This window comes from Argentina silus (assembly GCF_951799395.1).
Source record: "Argentina silus genome assembly, chromosome: 18".
NCBI lineage: Eukaryota > Metazoa > Chordata > Actinopteri > Argentiniformes > Argentinidae > Argentina > Argentina silus.
In genome coordinates, this window is record NC_139672.1 from 13,945,514 (window position 1) to 13,960,158 (window position 14,645).

General features: G+C 43.4%; 2 protein-coding genes across 2 annotated transcripts in view; both read right to left on the minus strand.

The window, feature by feature from the left end:
- The window catches only part of LOC310819407 (cysteine-rich secretory protein LCCL domain-containing 1-like), a gene marked incomplete at both ends in the record, with an annotated part of 8,466 nt that extends 591 nt beyond the window's left edge, over positions 1 to 7,875 (minus strand). The window contains 13 exons of the mRNA XM_083690689.1: positions 1 to 26; positions 135 to 204; positions 326 to 398; positions 685 to 728; positions 981 to 1,111; positions 1,332 to 1,398; positions 1,871 to 1,931; positions 2,207 to 2,368; positions 2,743 to 2,843; positions 3,427 to 3,542; positions 4,031 to 4,163; positions 4,393 to 4,511; positions 7,615 to 7,875. The exon at positions 1 to 26 is cut by the window's left edge and continues 108 nt beyond it. Of these exons, the coding sequence (XP_083546815.1) occupies positions 1 to 26; positions 135 to 204; positions 326 to 398; positions 685 to 728; positions 981 to 1,111; positions 1,332 to 1,398; positions 1,871 to 1,931; positions 2,207 to 2,368; positions 2,743 to 2,843; positions 3,427 to 3,542; positions 4,031 to 4,163; positions 4,393 to 4,511; positions 7,615 to 7,875 (1,364 nt within the window). The remainder of the gene's footprint in view (positions 27 to 134; positions 205 to 325; positions 399 to 684; positions 729 to 980; positions 1,112 to 1,331; positions 1,399 to 1,870; positions 1,932 to 2,206; positions 2,369 to 2,742; positions 2,844 to 3,426; positions 3,543 to 4,030; positions 4,164 to 4,392; positions 4,512 to 7,614) is intronic.
- A 3,237-nt stretch (positions 7,876 to 11,112) lies between these two features.
- pi15b (peptidase inhibitor 15b) lies at positions 11,113 to 13,521 on the minus strand (the record flags this gene model as incomplete). Its single annotated transcript, XM_083690548.1, has 5 exons — positions 11,113 to 11,248; positions 11,731 to 11,846; positions 12,159 to 12,291; positions 12,779 to 12,897; positions 13,258 to 13,521. 5 exons carry the CDS (start codon positions 13,519 to 13,521, stop codon positions 11,113 to 11,115), a joined length of 768 nt encoding a protein of 255 aa, XP_083546674.1.
- Positions 13,522 to 14,645: the final 1,124 nt, after the last annotated feature.

The following is a 14,645-nucleotide window of genomic DNA, read 5'->3' on the forward strand; positions in this document are numbered from 1 at the left end:
ACGGCGGCTCGACATATACTGGATTTCTACAAACAAAGAAAAGATTGGGGGATGGGGGGGGGGGGGGGGGGTCAAAGGTTAGTTAGTGAGTTGAGCTTGACGGTTATGAAACGCACTCAGACTCAAGGACTTACATCTGAGTAATATTTTGTTCCGATGACTCTGGCTCGAGACTCATGTCGGCAATTGCGGGGGCAATACAACCTGAGGGGAGATCAGTCAATATCAGAGATCAATCAATGATCAATATTAGAGAAAACATCTTCAACCGATCAACAACTTTTGGTCAAGTTTGGTTAATGAGGAACTGATGTCCGTCCTTTACCTCGGACAGTGGCGTACTGGTTTCTTAAAGGGACAGAACTTTGCAACGGTGGTCTCACAGGTGACTGCTTTTACTGTGGAGCAAAAGACACCGCACACACTCTGTCACACAATACATTTGTTGCTAGAGTGTTACTGTGTATTAAAAGCCATTTATCTGACGCTTTTATCCAAAGCGACTTACATTGCTGTTGAGTACATACATTTTTCAGTATATATGGTCCCAGTGGGAATGAAATCCACAACCTAAGCGTTGTTAGCACCATGCTCTACCAACTGAGCCACAGAGGACCACATTACTATATTGATAGATATAGATATAAAATTAAAATAAACAACATGATTGTAGACAAAGCATACCTGGTACAGTAGCTACTTTGAAGGAATTTGCACTTCTGTTCATCCTGCGAATATAATGGTGTGAAAATGTGTGATTTGTTATTTTAACCATATATTTTACATATAATACATAAAATACATTGAACATTAACAAAACAATACAGAACAACCCTTCCCCTAACACTAACCCTAACCCTAACCCTAACCCTGTGTAAGAGTTTGTGTCATCTCCGACAGCGGAGGGGGATTTGTTGTTTTAATTTTCAGACCGAAACATACATGTAGCGTGGTTCAATATGAGTAAAAAGTGGGCTCACCCAACAGACTGAACCCCGTTCTTGTTTGACGTGATGAAGTGCGGTTTTCTTCCTTGTCTCGTGACGTCCAGCCAACCCCCGTCATTGTCTATGATGCCAGCGTGTAAACCAGCCCCACAGATACTGGATTGCTGAACATGGAAGAGAGGTTTCACAGCTCTTTTAAGGGATAGTTCGCTAATTCTTCCTTCAAGAAGGCATGTCATCCAAGACTTTAAATGATACATAAAAGCAAAATGGCCGAAGTTGCATTGTCATTCTACATCTAGATAGGTGTCCTACAATGTGTGCAGTTGGAAATGGGTCAAAACTAATTGTGGCTTAAATAACGATGGTGTATTCCTTCCGTACCATGTCATAATAGCCCGTCCCTATGACCTTCCCTGTGCTGTAGAGGCACCCTGGGGGACACTCATACCTGGAAGATAGAAATTGGGTTAGTAAAGGGTTGGCTCCACTCTGAGAACAAAGGTTTTCGAAAGGGTTCTTCGCCTGTCCCTGCGGGAGAACCCTTTGAAGAACCTTGGGTGGGTTCCATTTAGGACCTCCCGTGGAAAGGGTTCTACATGGAACTCAAAAGGGTTCTACACGGAACTCAAAAGGGTTCTACATGGAATCCAAAAGGGTTCTCCCACAGGGACAGCCGAAGAACCCTTTATGGTTCTAGGTACCACCTTTTTTTCTAAGTGTGCAGTGTTAGAAAACTCTCAATAAAAAGAATCTCAAAAAAGTATATGAGGCAGGAATGACATGATAATAATTTGACCCTCAGGCTTCCTTTGTCAAGGACGTTGTCAAGGACGTTGTCAAGGACGTTGCCAAGGAGGTTGTGGTTCCAACATGCTATCAGGATCGCCTCCATGTTTGGAACAAGGAACAAGGAAACATACCTATTGCAAGTGGTTCCTTTGCACCGATCACGCAACTTGGTTTCACAATCCACCTGCTGACCTGTGGGTGACAATGACAAGAAACAAGATGTGATAACGGAATGGAACAGAATAGAATATATCTATCTATTCATCCATCCATCCATTCATTGATCCATCCATCCATTCATCCATCCTCTTGTTCATTCATCCTCCAACCCTCCAACCCTCCAACCCTCCAACCCTCCAACCCTCCATCCATCCATCCATCCATCCATCCATCCATCCATCCATCCATCCATCTATTATACTTTATAAACACAAGGTAGTAAAACCAGTGACGATCAGTAAACGTACACATCTGGAGCGTGCTGACCACCTCGTTCCTCTCCAGGTTTTCATTGGGTGATGGCGTCGGGGGCGGGTCTCTGGCCTGGGGCTCCTGGGCTCTCGGGGGCTCTGGTTCGATGTAATTGCTCTCCTCCGTCTCAGGGGCGGGGCGTCTCTCGACCCCACCGTCTGAAATTATGGCACGTTAGACACGGTTGCAACTGGGACCGTCATGTCCAGGGGAGGCTGGTGGAGGTAGAAAACGGGTTCATAGTAATGCATGGAATGGAGTGAGGAATGGTCTCATTCCGTTCCATGCCTTACAATGAGACAATCCTCTGATTTCTACCTCCACCAGCCTCCCCTGGTCATGACAGCATGCACTAAAGCTGAGCATTCAGATATGGTATCTGGGTCAGTTAAGAAGAATGTACAATAATTGAATTGGGACACACAAAAAAAAATGCGATGCACTTTGAGTTGACACTTCAATCATGAATCCACTGTATCAACAAATTGTGAAAACTGATTATTTGAAACCACCTATCCTCAAAGCAGATTACCTTTATAGCAGAGGTTGTCTCGACATCCTCCTCCATAGCTGGGTGGACAGGCAGAGCAGGGGCTGCCATGTTTGTATGGGGCGTGCCCCCACCAGTTCCCCCTGCGCACACATGACATCATCATAGAACACACTTGACCTCTTTACCGCATCCTTTCCCAGAACACTCTACATACTGTATTGTAACATCCCTGAGGTTGAGAAGGTCAGGTTACTGGCAAGGCTGGGTTACTGGCAAGCACTTGGGGTGGAATCCTAACTCGAGATTCCGCGTATGTGGAAATGTAAAATTCAAATTCAAATTCAACTTCAAATTTCTCATTCATATCAATGCAAGATTTAGGCAAACATCAGAGTTATGCACGCAGATCTCGAGTTAGGATTCCACCCCTGGTGATTAGAGTGTACCATGCTATAGACTGTAAATAAAATGTGGCTGATGGGTTGTCTGATGGGTGGATTGAATAGAGGAATAGAAACAGTGATTTTGAGAGAGATAAACAAAGAGAGAGGGAGAGAGAGTGAGAGAGAGAGAGAGAGAGAGAGAGAGAGAGACAGAGAGACAGAGAGACAGAGAGAGTATGTTTGTGTACGAAATAATCAAGAGAGAGAGAGAGAGAGACAGAGAGACAGAGACAGCGACAGAGACAAAGACAGAGAGAGAGAGAGCTTAGCATAATCTTACGGTGGTGAATAGTTGCAGACAAGGTAGACAGCCTTAGTCCAGATCATGCCCCAAACGTTCATGTTGTAGCATACGTTGATAGCACAGCCGATACGACTACTGGTCGCCCACACCATCTACAGTGACAAACAAAGATGGCGTCCCTCAGCCAGTGGTCCACTCCCACCTTTCTGGCCTCATAAGTGACGTTTTATGATCGGGTCCTCCATTTTGTTTCGCTGTCATATCTATCATTTCAAAGTGTATTGTGTGGACTTTGTCATGTTTTGAACTGTGTTATTAATCCTGCCCAGGGACTGTGGGTGAAACTGAGCTGTTTGGTTAAATCCAGCAGTGTCGTGTCTTTATGTCCCAATTTACACTATGTTGTATAAGTGTACAAACAGTACAGTACAGTATATAGGTATATATGTCAGGGAAGGCTGATGGAAGTAGAATCGGAGGACAGGCTCATTGTAATGCATGGAACGGAATGAGAAATGGCATTGTGACAGCCCATCCTCCGATTTCTACCTCCACCAGCCTCCCCTGATGTATGTATGTATGATGTATACATTATATGAATAAAACATGGAGGTGTACTTTGATGAAATGCATCCCTTACCTGTGTGTAGTGTGTGCAGACAGGCCCGGAGCACCTGAAGGGGCAGTGGGGGTTACACTCCTGGGGGTAAGGGTAACTGTAGTCTCTGACCTCATCATACCACGCCTGCACATGGAACGTAGGTGGGCGGTCCCTGCGGAGAGATACAACCACACCATCTATCTATCAATCAATCAATCAATCAATCAATCAGTCAGTCAGTCAATCAGTCAATCAATCAATCAATCAATCAATCAATCAGTCAATCAAAGGGTTCTACATGGAACCCAAAAGGGTTCTTCAAAGGGTTCTCTCCCACAGGGACGGCCGAAGAACCCTTTTAAACGTTTTTTTTTGCATACAGTCATCTGCATCATACAGACCTCCCCCAGTGGGCCCCCAGGTTCTGTCCGATCTGGGTCAGCATGTGTGAGGGTCCGTGTTGCCATAGACAAGTGTGGGCCCAGTGCTCAGAACTCCTCTCCAGCTCCGTGTCCCACACCTGGAATATACAACAGGTGGTCCTCCGTGGCTCAGTTGGTAGAGCATGGCGCTAACAACGCTTAGGTTGTGGGTTCGATGCCTGCTGGGACCATATATACTGAAATGTATGTGCTCACTGCAATGTAAGTCGCTTTGGATAAAAGTGTCGGCTGAATTATTACAACAGCAGTCAATACATGGTGGGGGGGGGGGGTGTATCATGTCTTATTGAAAATATCTTATTATGAAAGTATCTTATTATATTATATCTCATTATCTTTGTTCTATCCTATATTATTGTATGGTATGGTATGGTATGGTATGGTATGGTATGGTATGGTATGGAATGGTATGGTATTGTATGGTATACCTGTGATGTCTTAAAGTCAAAGATCAACACACCCTAACAACTTGGTTGCTGCCCCTGACGAAAAGTATTGTTTTACTGAAGAGCCTCTAATGTTGGTCTCCTAAACCACACAACGTTTGATAAAAGCCTCGTTAATGGAGAACCAGGGGAGGCCGGTGGAGGTAGGAATTGGAGGATGGGCTCATTGTAATGCATGGAATGGAAAAAGGAATGGCATCACTCCTCATTCCGCTCCACGCATTACAATGAGCTGTCCTCCAATTTCTACCTCCACCAGCCTCCGCTGTGGAGACCCCACTACCGAGCCTCACAGAGAGTCACTGTAGGGGGTCCGATAGTACAGTACTTCTCGTAACACCCGCCCTCTGTGCCTCAGCTCCACCTAACTCCCTGATAGGCATCTTAAAGTGGGTCAGCTGCAGTTAAAAACTGTGAACTATTCGCGCACCACTTGCTTCTGACAAAGGACGGCGCAGATATGTGACTCGAGGAATTCTAATGATTTCGCCAGGGCGCTGGAAGAACGTCCACGAGGAGAATAGGTGCAGTGTGCACCCAGAACGCTGCCGTTCTGCACTTTCACAACGAGGTGATCTCAGACCGAGGTTCACTGAAAGATACTAATGTCTACTGTAGTCGACGACCGTGGTGATACGACTGTAATGTCTTCCAGGTGCTTCCAGATCAGGGGAGGCCGGTGGAGGTGGAAATCGGAGGATGGGCTCGTTGTAATGCATGGAATGGAATGAGCGATGCTACCATTTTCCTCCATTCCATACCGTGTTTGGTACCATTCCTCATTCCGTTCCATGCGTTACAATGAGCCCCGTCCTCTGATTTCTACCTCCACCAGCCTCCCGTGTTCCAGATAGCCTTCTTTCACTCTGCCCCCCCAACCCCCCCATTCCACCCACCCCCCCTCCACCCCCCCTGCTCTCATTTCAAGGGCTTTGGTCCCAGAGTTCAAGATGGATTCACACACTTACAGCAGCGATATTTGCACAGTAGTGATATTTGCACTGCACCACTTACAGTAAGCGTCAAGAAAAATGAGTGCAGCAAAATGGGTGGGCGTGCATGTCTGAAACAGGATCCAACGTGTTTGATACCATTCCTTATTCCGTTCCATGCATTACAATGAGCCCGTCCTCCAGATTTCTACCTCCACCAGCCTCCCCTGATCTATATACAGTAGGACACTAGAACTCTACATGTATGTTTCACATTTTATCAATAACAAATCACGATGAGGCGTTACAGCTAGGCCTACAATGTCACACCTGTATTGCTGGTGCTCAAGTTAATAATAATAATAATAATAATAATAATTTTAAAATTAAAAATTAAAACCCAAAGTCCTCTAAATGTTTCACATTTTATCAATAACAAATCATGATGAGGCGTTACAGCTAGGCCTATAATGTCACACCTGTATTGCTGGTGCTCAAGTTAATAATAATAATAATAATAATAATAATAATAATAATAATAATAATTAAAACCCAAAGTGCCTATCTTCCTGTGCTCACAATTCCCCCAAAACACTGCACCGATGTCCATACTAAAACAATGTCAGTTTTACTCTTTAACCTCTCACTGTGCTGTTTTGTGTCAATACTACATTTGTTACCCCCCCACTATCTGGGTCGAGTACATTGCCGGCCGATTTAAAAATCCCTTTTAAAAACCCACAGGAGCTGTGCTTCAAATGACGACGCACTCAACTATTAAACGTAACGAAATCCGAGCCAAAATAGGCCCAGGTCTGTGTAGCCAAATTAAATGCACGAGAGAGCAAGTAAAGGATAATATTCCTAGATGTGAGTTTAAACGGTTGAGGCAGAGTGCAGAATAATACAGGGGGTGAGAGCCGGGTAGCTGGTAGCGGGCCAGTAGCTGGACGCTGGCCAGGGCAGGGAGGGCATAGCTTGTGGTTTGGCTGTGAAGGGAACACAGTGGCTTTATAACTGGGCTTTCGGTTGGTGTAGGCTTGTGTTCAGCAGGGTTTTGATCTATCTGAGCAGTGTGTGTGTATGTGTGTGTGTGTGTGTGTGGGGGGGGGGGGTTTGTTTGTGTGTATGTGTGTGGGGTGGGTGTGTGTGTGTGTGTGTGTGTGTGTGTGTGTTTTTTGTGTGTGTGTGGGGTGTGTGTGTGTGTGTGTGTGTGTGTGTGTGTGTGTGTGTGTGTGTGTGTGTGTGTGTGTGTGTGTGTGTGTGCTCCCATAGCTTGGTGTGAAACCCCCATGGCTTGGCTTGACTTTGCAGATGTACTGGACCTCGTGAATGGTTGAGAATGTTTGAAAGGGTTCCAGACTGTCAATCCTGGACTCTCTCAGCAAGCATCACACATTTCATCAAGATAATATCTTATGATACAGCAAACACTATACAGCATCAGACTGTTGTACTACTGTTCACAAGTGTTTACTGTAAACAAGTGTTTTACACTGTTCATTCTGGAATTACTGTACCATTCTAGAATCATACCCTCCTATGATAGAGTTATCTAGCCCAGAGAGCTAGACTCTAAGATAGCTACCAGGGAAGTGTGTCCCTGTCCTGGCTAATCCTAGGATAACCTATCATGGACATACAGTACGATGCACACGGATCCCAAAACAGTGGAGGCTGGTGGAGGTAGAAATGGTGTTTGATACCATTCCTCATTGCACTCCATGCATCACAACGAGCCCGTCCTCCGATTTCTACCTCCACCAGCCTCCACTGCCCTATACAGTAAGTAATCTCCTTACCATGTACTCCATATTAGAAGCCTGTGGATAGACCTGTCCTCTGAGCTGGTTGTGCAGGTCCAGGATGAGGTGCATGTCCCCCTCTGTGATGGCTCTTTTGCCTCTGTTTTTGGAGAGCCACCACTGGTCATCTTTGTCTTTGTACCTGTCCAGCATGGACTCCAGGTGGGTAGAGTTGGGGATGACGGCCATGGAGAGGACTGTCTGGGTGAAACACAGCAACCACACCCCTCTCAGACAGTCCTGGGGTACACACTTCATCATCAGGGTCAACCCTCTCAATCTACCTCTGAAGGGCTTACTCTAGACTAGAAGCAAGAAAAGAAGAGACAATATTATGGTCATTAGCCAGGTATTATTGGTAAGGTGTTATCGGCAAGGGATTTTTTAATTTATAAGATTTAATTTCAAATCTTACTTAATTGTATGATAGTGCTAATTGACTCAATCACTATTGTGGCTTAAAAGCTCTGCAATATAACTAAGGTCACATATGCCTACTCAAGACTCCTCTGCATGATCATGAAATACTGTGATGTGAATTCTATAGCAAATAAGATTTAATTTCTATAGCATTTCTAGTTCAGCAAATAAGCTTATTTATTAATTATTAAGGAAATCTGTTTTGACAATAATTGAACTTGTCACACTCACATACATATATATTTGTCTTGCCCACATGTAATAATTCATGACCATAAGTGTAGCGTGAGAAATCCTAAAAAAAAACGCTCCTCTTTCAAGCAGTCACTAGCCGATCACCTGTAATGTTGTATTCAAAATGCAATGTCGACTCAAATCAAAAACACTTACCTTTCACCAAAACCTGTCCTTGATTCTGGTCACCTATCCACGGGAGGCAATGCCCAGGTCCAAAAGATTTATTGCTGCAGAAATGTGAATATCTGAAAACAACTATGTCAACTCAGGAAAAAATTCGAAACGTTCTTATAAGTTTAGAATGCTTAAATATTGTACATCCGAGAGCGGAAGGAATATAAAGAGTTACCTGGAGAATCTTTCAGGTCATACAGTTCGAGTGCGCTCGCGCTGCTTTCGTTTATATGCCAAATTTGGGTTTAGCGATGCGTAACGCGGCAGACCACGCCCCCCGTTCTCCTGAATCTGTTCCCCTCAAGTTGAACTATTTATGAGGACTGAAGCCAGGTCCCTCTTTATGTGACGTGAGGGTAAACGTGTTGGGTTATTAAGAGAGCCCACTCATATGTAAATTAGACATGTAATTCTGGAAATAGCTCCTGTGTGTGTGTGTGTGTGTGTGTGTGTGTGTGTGTGTGTGTGTGTGTGTGTGTGTGTGTGTGTGTGTGTGTGTGTGCGTGTGTGACACACCTTGTAATTAATTCTGCCAATGAGCATTGCATGTGTTAACTGAAACAAAACTCTAAACCTGACACTCTCTCTCTCTCTCTCTCTCTCTCTCTCTCACTCTCTGCCTTGTGTTGAGAGTGAGTTCCAGAGTCAATGAGGGCATGCAAATGGGAGCTATGCTGACTCTACTGTAATCCTGCCTCACCGAGTATGATGTCTAGACAAATCACTCCACAAGACCAAAACACATCAGCTCAGGTGGAAATAATAATCAGTGCAAGCTGCACAAGGGAGAACTTCAACAAGTTGCTGTGCAATACCTGGGCCAGCAAATACATGGCAATGTATTCAAATGTTACTGTATCAAACTGATTCGATATGTTTCCTTTGATTCCACATTAAGACAACGTGTTAATATCGAATAATCAAGCACAGTTCTCCGACACATTGAATATTCACAAGGGAATATTCCAGAGCAAACGGAAGGTTTAAGGTTGCCTCGCCTGCCCCCTTGTGTTCGTTCCCTGTCACTACAGCTGGCACCAATGTCTGCTTGTGAATTAAACTTTATCTAGAACAGTAGTTACTGAAGACATATCTACATCTTACAAACCTTAATGGACTGTACAATAGGAACACAGGAAAATAAACATACTTGTGTCAACATTGAAACAAGCTAGAGATCTGTATATGACTAGAATATGACTTAGAATATGGCTTATCAGAGCTACTGTATACAGCAGGGGAGGCTGGTGGAGGTAGAAATCGGAGGACGGGGCTAATCGGAATGCATGGAATGGAATAAGGAATGGTATACACTGGTCTCAGGGGTATACAGTCATTAGTAATTGTCTGCAGGGGTGGGGCCTTAACAAGTCCATGGGTCACAGGTGAGATCACTCCCATTGTTAGGGAGAATGTCTTGGTTCTTTCTTGGCACTCAATGGACTGTGTTTCCATTTATGTTACTCATCATTGGGTGAACTGCCTGGACCGGACCGGACCAGACCACAGTACATGGAAGGATGACTGTTGAAGCCCAACATGTTCTTATGCTGGCAGGAAAGAATGCGTGTGAAAACCATTTCAACCTACATATCGCTGACAAAGCTGAACTAACACCCGTTTGTTATTCAAGGAGGTTTATTTTCCATCGGAAGATCGTTAGATGCAACGCCAACAGCGGAGGTCCTTTAAGTTAAGAAAATAAGAGTTTGTCTCTGCCATCCAAAGAGTATGGATTACTTTCTTTCCCATGGTCCAACTTTCTTTATGCAGAGTTAACGTCCTGTAGAGGTCTTGGTGTCTTTGAAATCCAGAGTGCATGTTTTTCATTAGTGCATTAATCATGAGTCCTGAATGCACAGACAACTGTGCTGACCGTAGGCATTTCTTGCATATGCCATCTTATAAGGAAGAACAGAGAGAATGTTGTATATAGGCTATTAGCCCATGTTTATTTAATAATACAATAATAAAAAAACAATTCCATGAATTGAAATACCAATACCATGAATACCAAGCATTCAAATGTAATTCAGTGGTGTAAAAAATATGTAGCACCATTTTAAATAGAGTTACGTAGAAACTAAGAAAAAAAAAAAAAAAAAAAAAAACATTTCAGATTGAGATACAAAAATACAGTTAATATTTGTTTTTAAAGCTGCAACTTGACATACAGTACATGCAATAGTCATTTGATACCATACACTCTACTGTATGCCCTTGTCATTCAAATGTAACCTCAATAAAGTTGGTTTGTGTTTGGATATTCATAGGTTTGACTCCAGCATCCAATATCTAAATTCTATATCTAATGTCACCAACAAAACAATATGATTGATGATCAATACATTTGGCCATCAATATGATGGTAAGACAACAATAAGGTTTATGCTACAACACACAGTAATAATGTATATTACTAATGTATGATACGATGACTGAAAATAAAACAATGCAGCTTAACTTACTATGATAGCTTATCAAAACCAAAAGAACAATTTAGTGGAACTTCAACTTTAATTTGTAACTGTATAAAAAAAAATAAAAAAAATACACAAAAAAAGTACATGAAAAAGTGCACTACATCAAAGGAACATGAATTGATGATATCTGACACTAATATCTATGCTATGACAAACGCATAACTGGTTTACTACAACCAGTTTACTTAAACCAGTACATGTAGTTAGAGGTGATGGCGGGGAAACACATGTTGTTGCTACAGGAGCCTCCGTAGCTTGGTGGACAGGCTGAGCAGGGGACCCCGACCCTGTAGGGGGGCTCTCCTATCCAGTTACCCCTGGAAGAGCAACACAAATAGTCTCAATAGTCTCAATAGTCTCAAGACATATGGCTGAATACAGTGTATATTACAATTGTATACATCAGGGGAGGCTGTTGGAGGTAGAAATCGGAGGACGGGCTCATTGTAATGCATGGGACGGAATGAGGTGTTTTGATACCGTTCTTTCATTCCATTCCATGCATTACAATGAGCCCGTCCTTCAATTTCTACCTCCACCAGCCTCCGCTTGTATACATCCCTCTCCAATTTCAATACATGGTTTTGTCATTTCCCTTTTCACAGCGAATGTGACATTAACATACCCTGTGATTGGTGAGCACAGAAATGCTCACGATTGCTCTCAATATGATTTCAAACATCTGATCTATTTTCATCAATCAGACGTTGTGTGTCTCTAAACTGCAATGGAAGACAGTGTATTAGTTATTTGGCTGTGAGAGATGAACCATGATAATCAGGGGTGAAGCAGGACATACTTTGGTGAGTAGTTGCAGACCAGGTATGTAGCCTGTCTCCACATGGCTCCCCAGACAGCCATGTTGTAACAGGTCTGGACCGCACAGCCAACTCTGGTAGTCGTCGCCCACACCATCTGTAGCAATTCAATTCAATCCAATTCATTTCAATTCAATCCAATTCCATTCCATTCCATTCTTATAATTCAATTCAATTCAATTCAATTCAACTCAACTCAACTCAACTCAACTCAACTCAACTCAACTCAACTCAACTCAACTCAACTCAACTCAACTCAACTCAACTCAACTCACCTCCAACAACGAACGTGTTTGATACCATTCCACCATTCCATTTCATGCATTACAACGAGCCCGTCCTCCGATTTCTACCTGCACCAGCCTCCCCAGACCTAAATCCTGCATGGGACCATTGGTAGAGACTGTACCTGTGTGTAATGTGTACACATGGGTCCGTAGCATCGCATGGGGCAGCGGGGGGTGCAGTCCCGGGGGTAGGGGAACAGGTAGTCATTCACCTCATCATACCAAGGCTTCACCAGCTGGAGAATAGACCGGTAGCTGGGCGGAACAGAGACAGTCATAAAAGCCTTTGGTTGGGGGTGCTTAGTGGCGTAGCACACTAATGTGTATACCACATAATCGCGAGGTTCGATTCTGACCCTCGACACGTCTTGCATGTCATCCCTCCTCTCTCTCTCCCATCCTTCCTGTCAATCTCTACTGTCTCTATCCCAATAAAGCAGAAATGCCCTAAAAACATATTGAAAAAAATTATAAATAAAAGCCTTTCGTACCCAATTGGAAATGCTGTTGTTAACACATCTGAATGTTGGCCCTGTTCTATTGGGATCATACTGTACATTGTAATGCATTGGAGTTGCACTATATAGCGACGTTTAAGGATGGTTTATCAGTACATAAGTCTGATTATCAACCACCTAGGTGAGAAAATGGCTATTGCGCCCCCAAATCCATCGGTTGTCTGAGCCTAGGGAAACTCATGAGCCTTGGCAAGCGATACTGGTCAGTTCCCAAGTGTACTTACCCTCCTGTCCTGACCGAGAGGTTCTGTCCGTAGTACCTGAGCAGGTATGCTGGTCCGTGTTCCCAGAGACACGTAGCAGCCCAGGCCTCAGCAGTACGAGCCAGGCCATCATCCCACACCTAGATGGATGGATGGATGGATGGATGAATGAATAAATTAATGAATTAATTAATGAACACGGCATCACAGTTATGCCCCAAATTAAAGAGCACACACACACACACACACACACACACACACACACACACACACACACACACCATTCAACCAGTCCTGAAAACAAAATAATTTCATGCAGTAACCCCATACTTCCAGCAGGGCGTGCCATGGCCATGCCTAATGCGGCTTTATTCCTTTGGGAACTAAGAGCTAGAATTGGCTATGCATCACCAGTAAATCTAAACAAAATGTAATAGCAGAGAACTGTCTGTCAAAATACATTTTAAAATCTATAGCCTCCATTGACAAGTTTTGCTCACCATGTACTCCATATTTGCGGCAGGTGGAAAGACGTTTGCTCTTACTTTATTGTGATAGTCTAGTATGGCAAGCATATCATTTTGCGAAATGTAACGTTTCCTTCTCGTTTTGGGGATGATCGGAGATACGTGCGGTTTGAACGTTGATTTCACGTCGGTGGCATTGCCTATTGGTGTTGTTGAGTCCGTCGAGTTGGCAACCCATACACTTGTTCCACTGGCGATGAACAACAGGACCACATTGGTGAAAAAGATCTCCCTCATACTTCTTGACTTGTGTGACGCTGAAAAGAAAAGGAAAGAAAATCTGTAAATAAACTACCACTACTTAAATCTGCTTATTAGTTCATAAGTCATCACTTCACAATTTCTTTAGCAAATATCTCTTATGTTTTTGTTTTAAAGGCTGCTATTTCATTAACCCTAATCGGATTTAAATGAAAAGTGGGTTGAAAAGGTTTACAAAACACAAAGCATGTTTTGTTGAATAGGCCATTTGTCTTACCTTCTATTCTGTCCCAGTGAGTCGAGCTGACTCAATGCTCCGTTCGATGCGCGCTATCGTACTGCCGCCTATCCCCAGCCTCTCTCACGTTCTGCGCCCTGTCTATTTTTGGGCCACGGTTTTTATATTGTGCCATAGTCGCTCGGGAAGCCTGCTTTATAGTGGGTAAGAGTATAACTGATGTTAACGTCAACACTATAGTAATTGTATTTGTAACAACGTCTTTATTACTTGTTTATTATCTTATGCAATATAGAGAGACTTTACAGTAGGTTAAGTATACTGACAGGTGTATGACGCAACAGGTGCCAATAGATTACTCCAATAGCATCACCATTCCTCAAACTAGGGGCTCACACCTTCGGAGACAATTTATGTCCAATTTACACAATGGGTTCAGTGTTTATTTTCGAGGTAGAATTATACCATTTGTTGCATGGTACAGTCTGGCCTTCTTGCATGTCCTTATCTTAATTTGGATCGAGTCAATGTTACGATCTTGATCATGGTCGGCAGAGCCAAACATAACCGGGCAGAAAACAAAAGGCTGTGGTCTCAGTTTGTCTACGATAGCGTTTCAGCGAATGAAGTCATTCGATTGGCTCACAGTGGCATCTGTTTTGGTTAGTTGTCAGTCCCATTATTCTACCGTAAAGAGCTAGCTACACTTGTTCTCTGTTTCCAGCGGGTTTTCCCCCTTCAGGACTTAAACTGTGCCAAGCAGAAGAAGAAAAAAAAAAAACACTCTCTGAGCTGGGTCATAATTTTGCTTGGCAAGTTGGACATGAATTAAAGCGAAGTGATTGAGAGATTTACCCCTTGGTTTCTGCAACACTCCCTTTCTCATCAGCTGCGTTTGGGTTTGAAGGTTTTCTCAGAATAA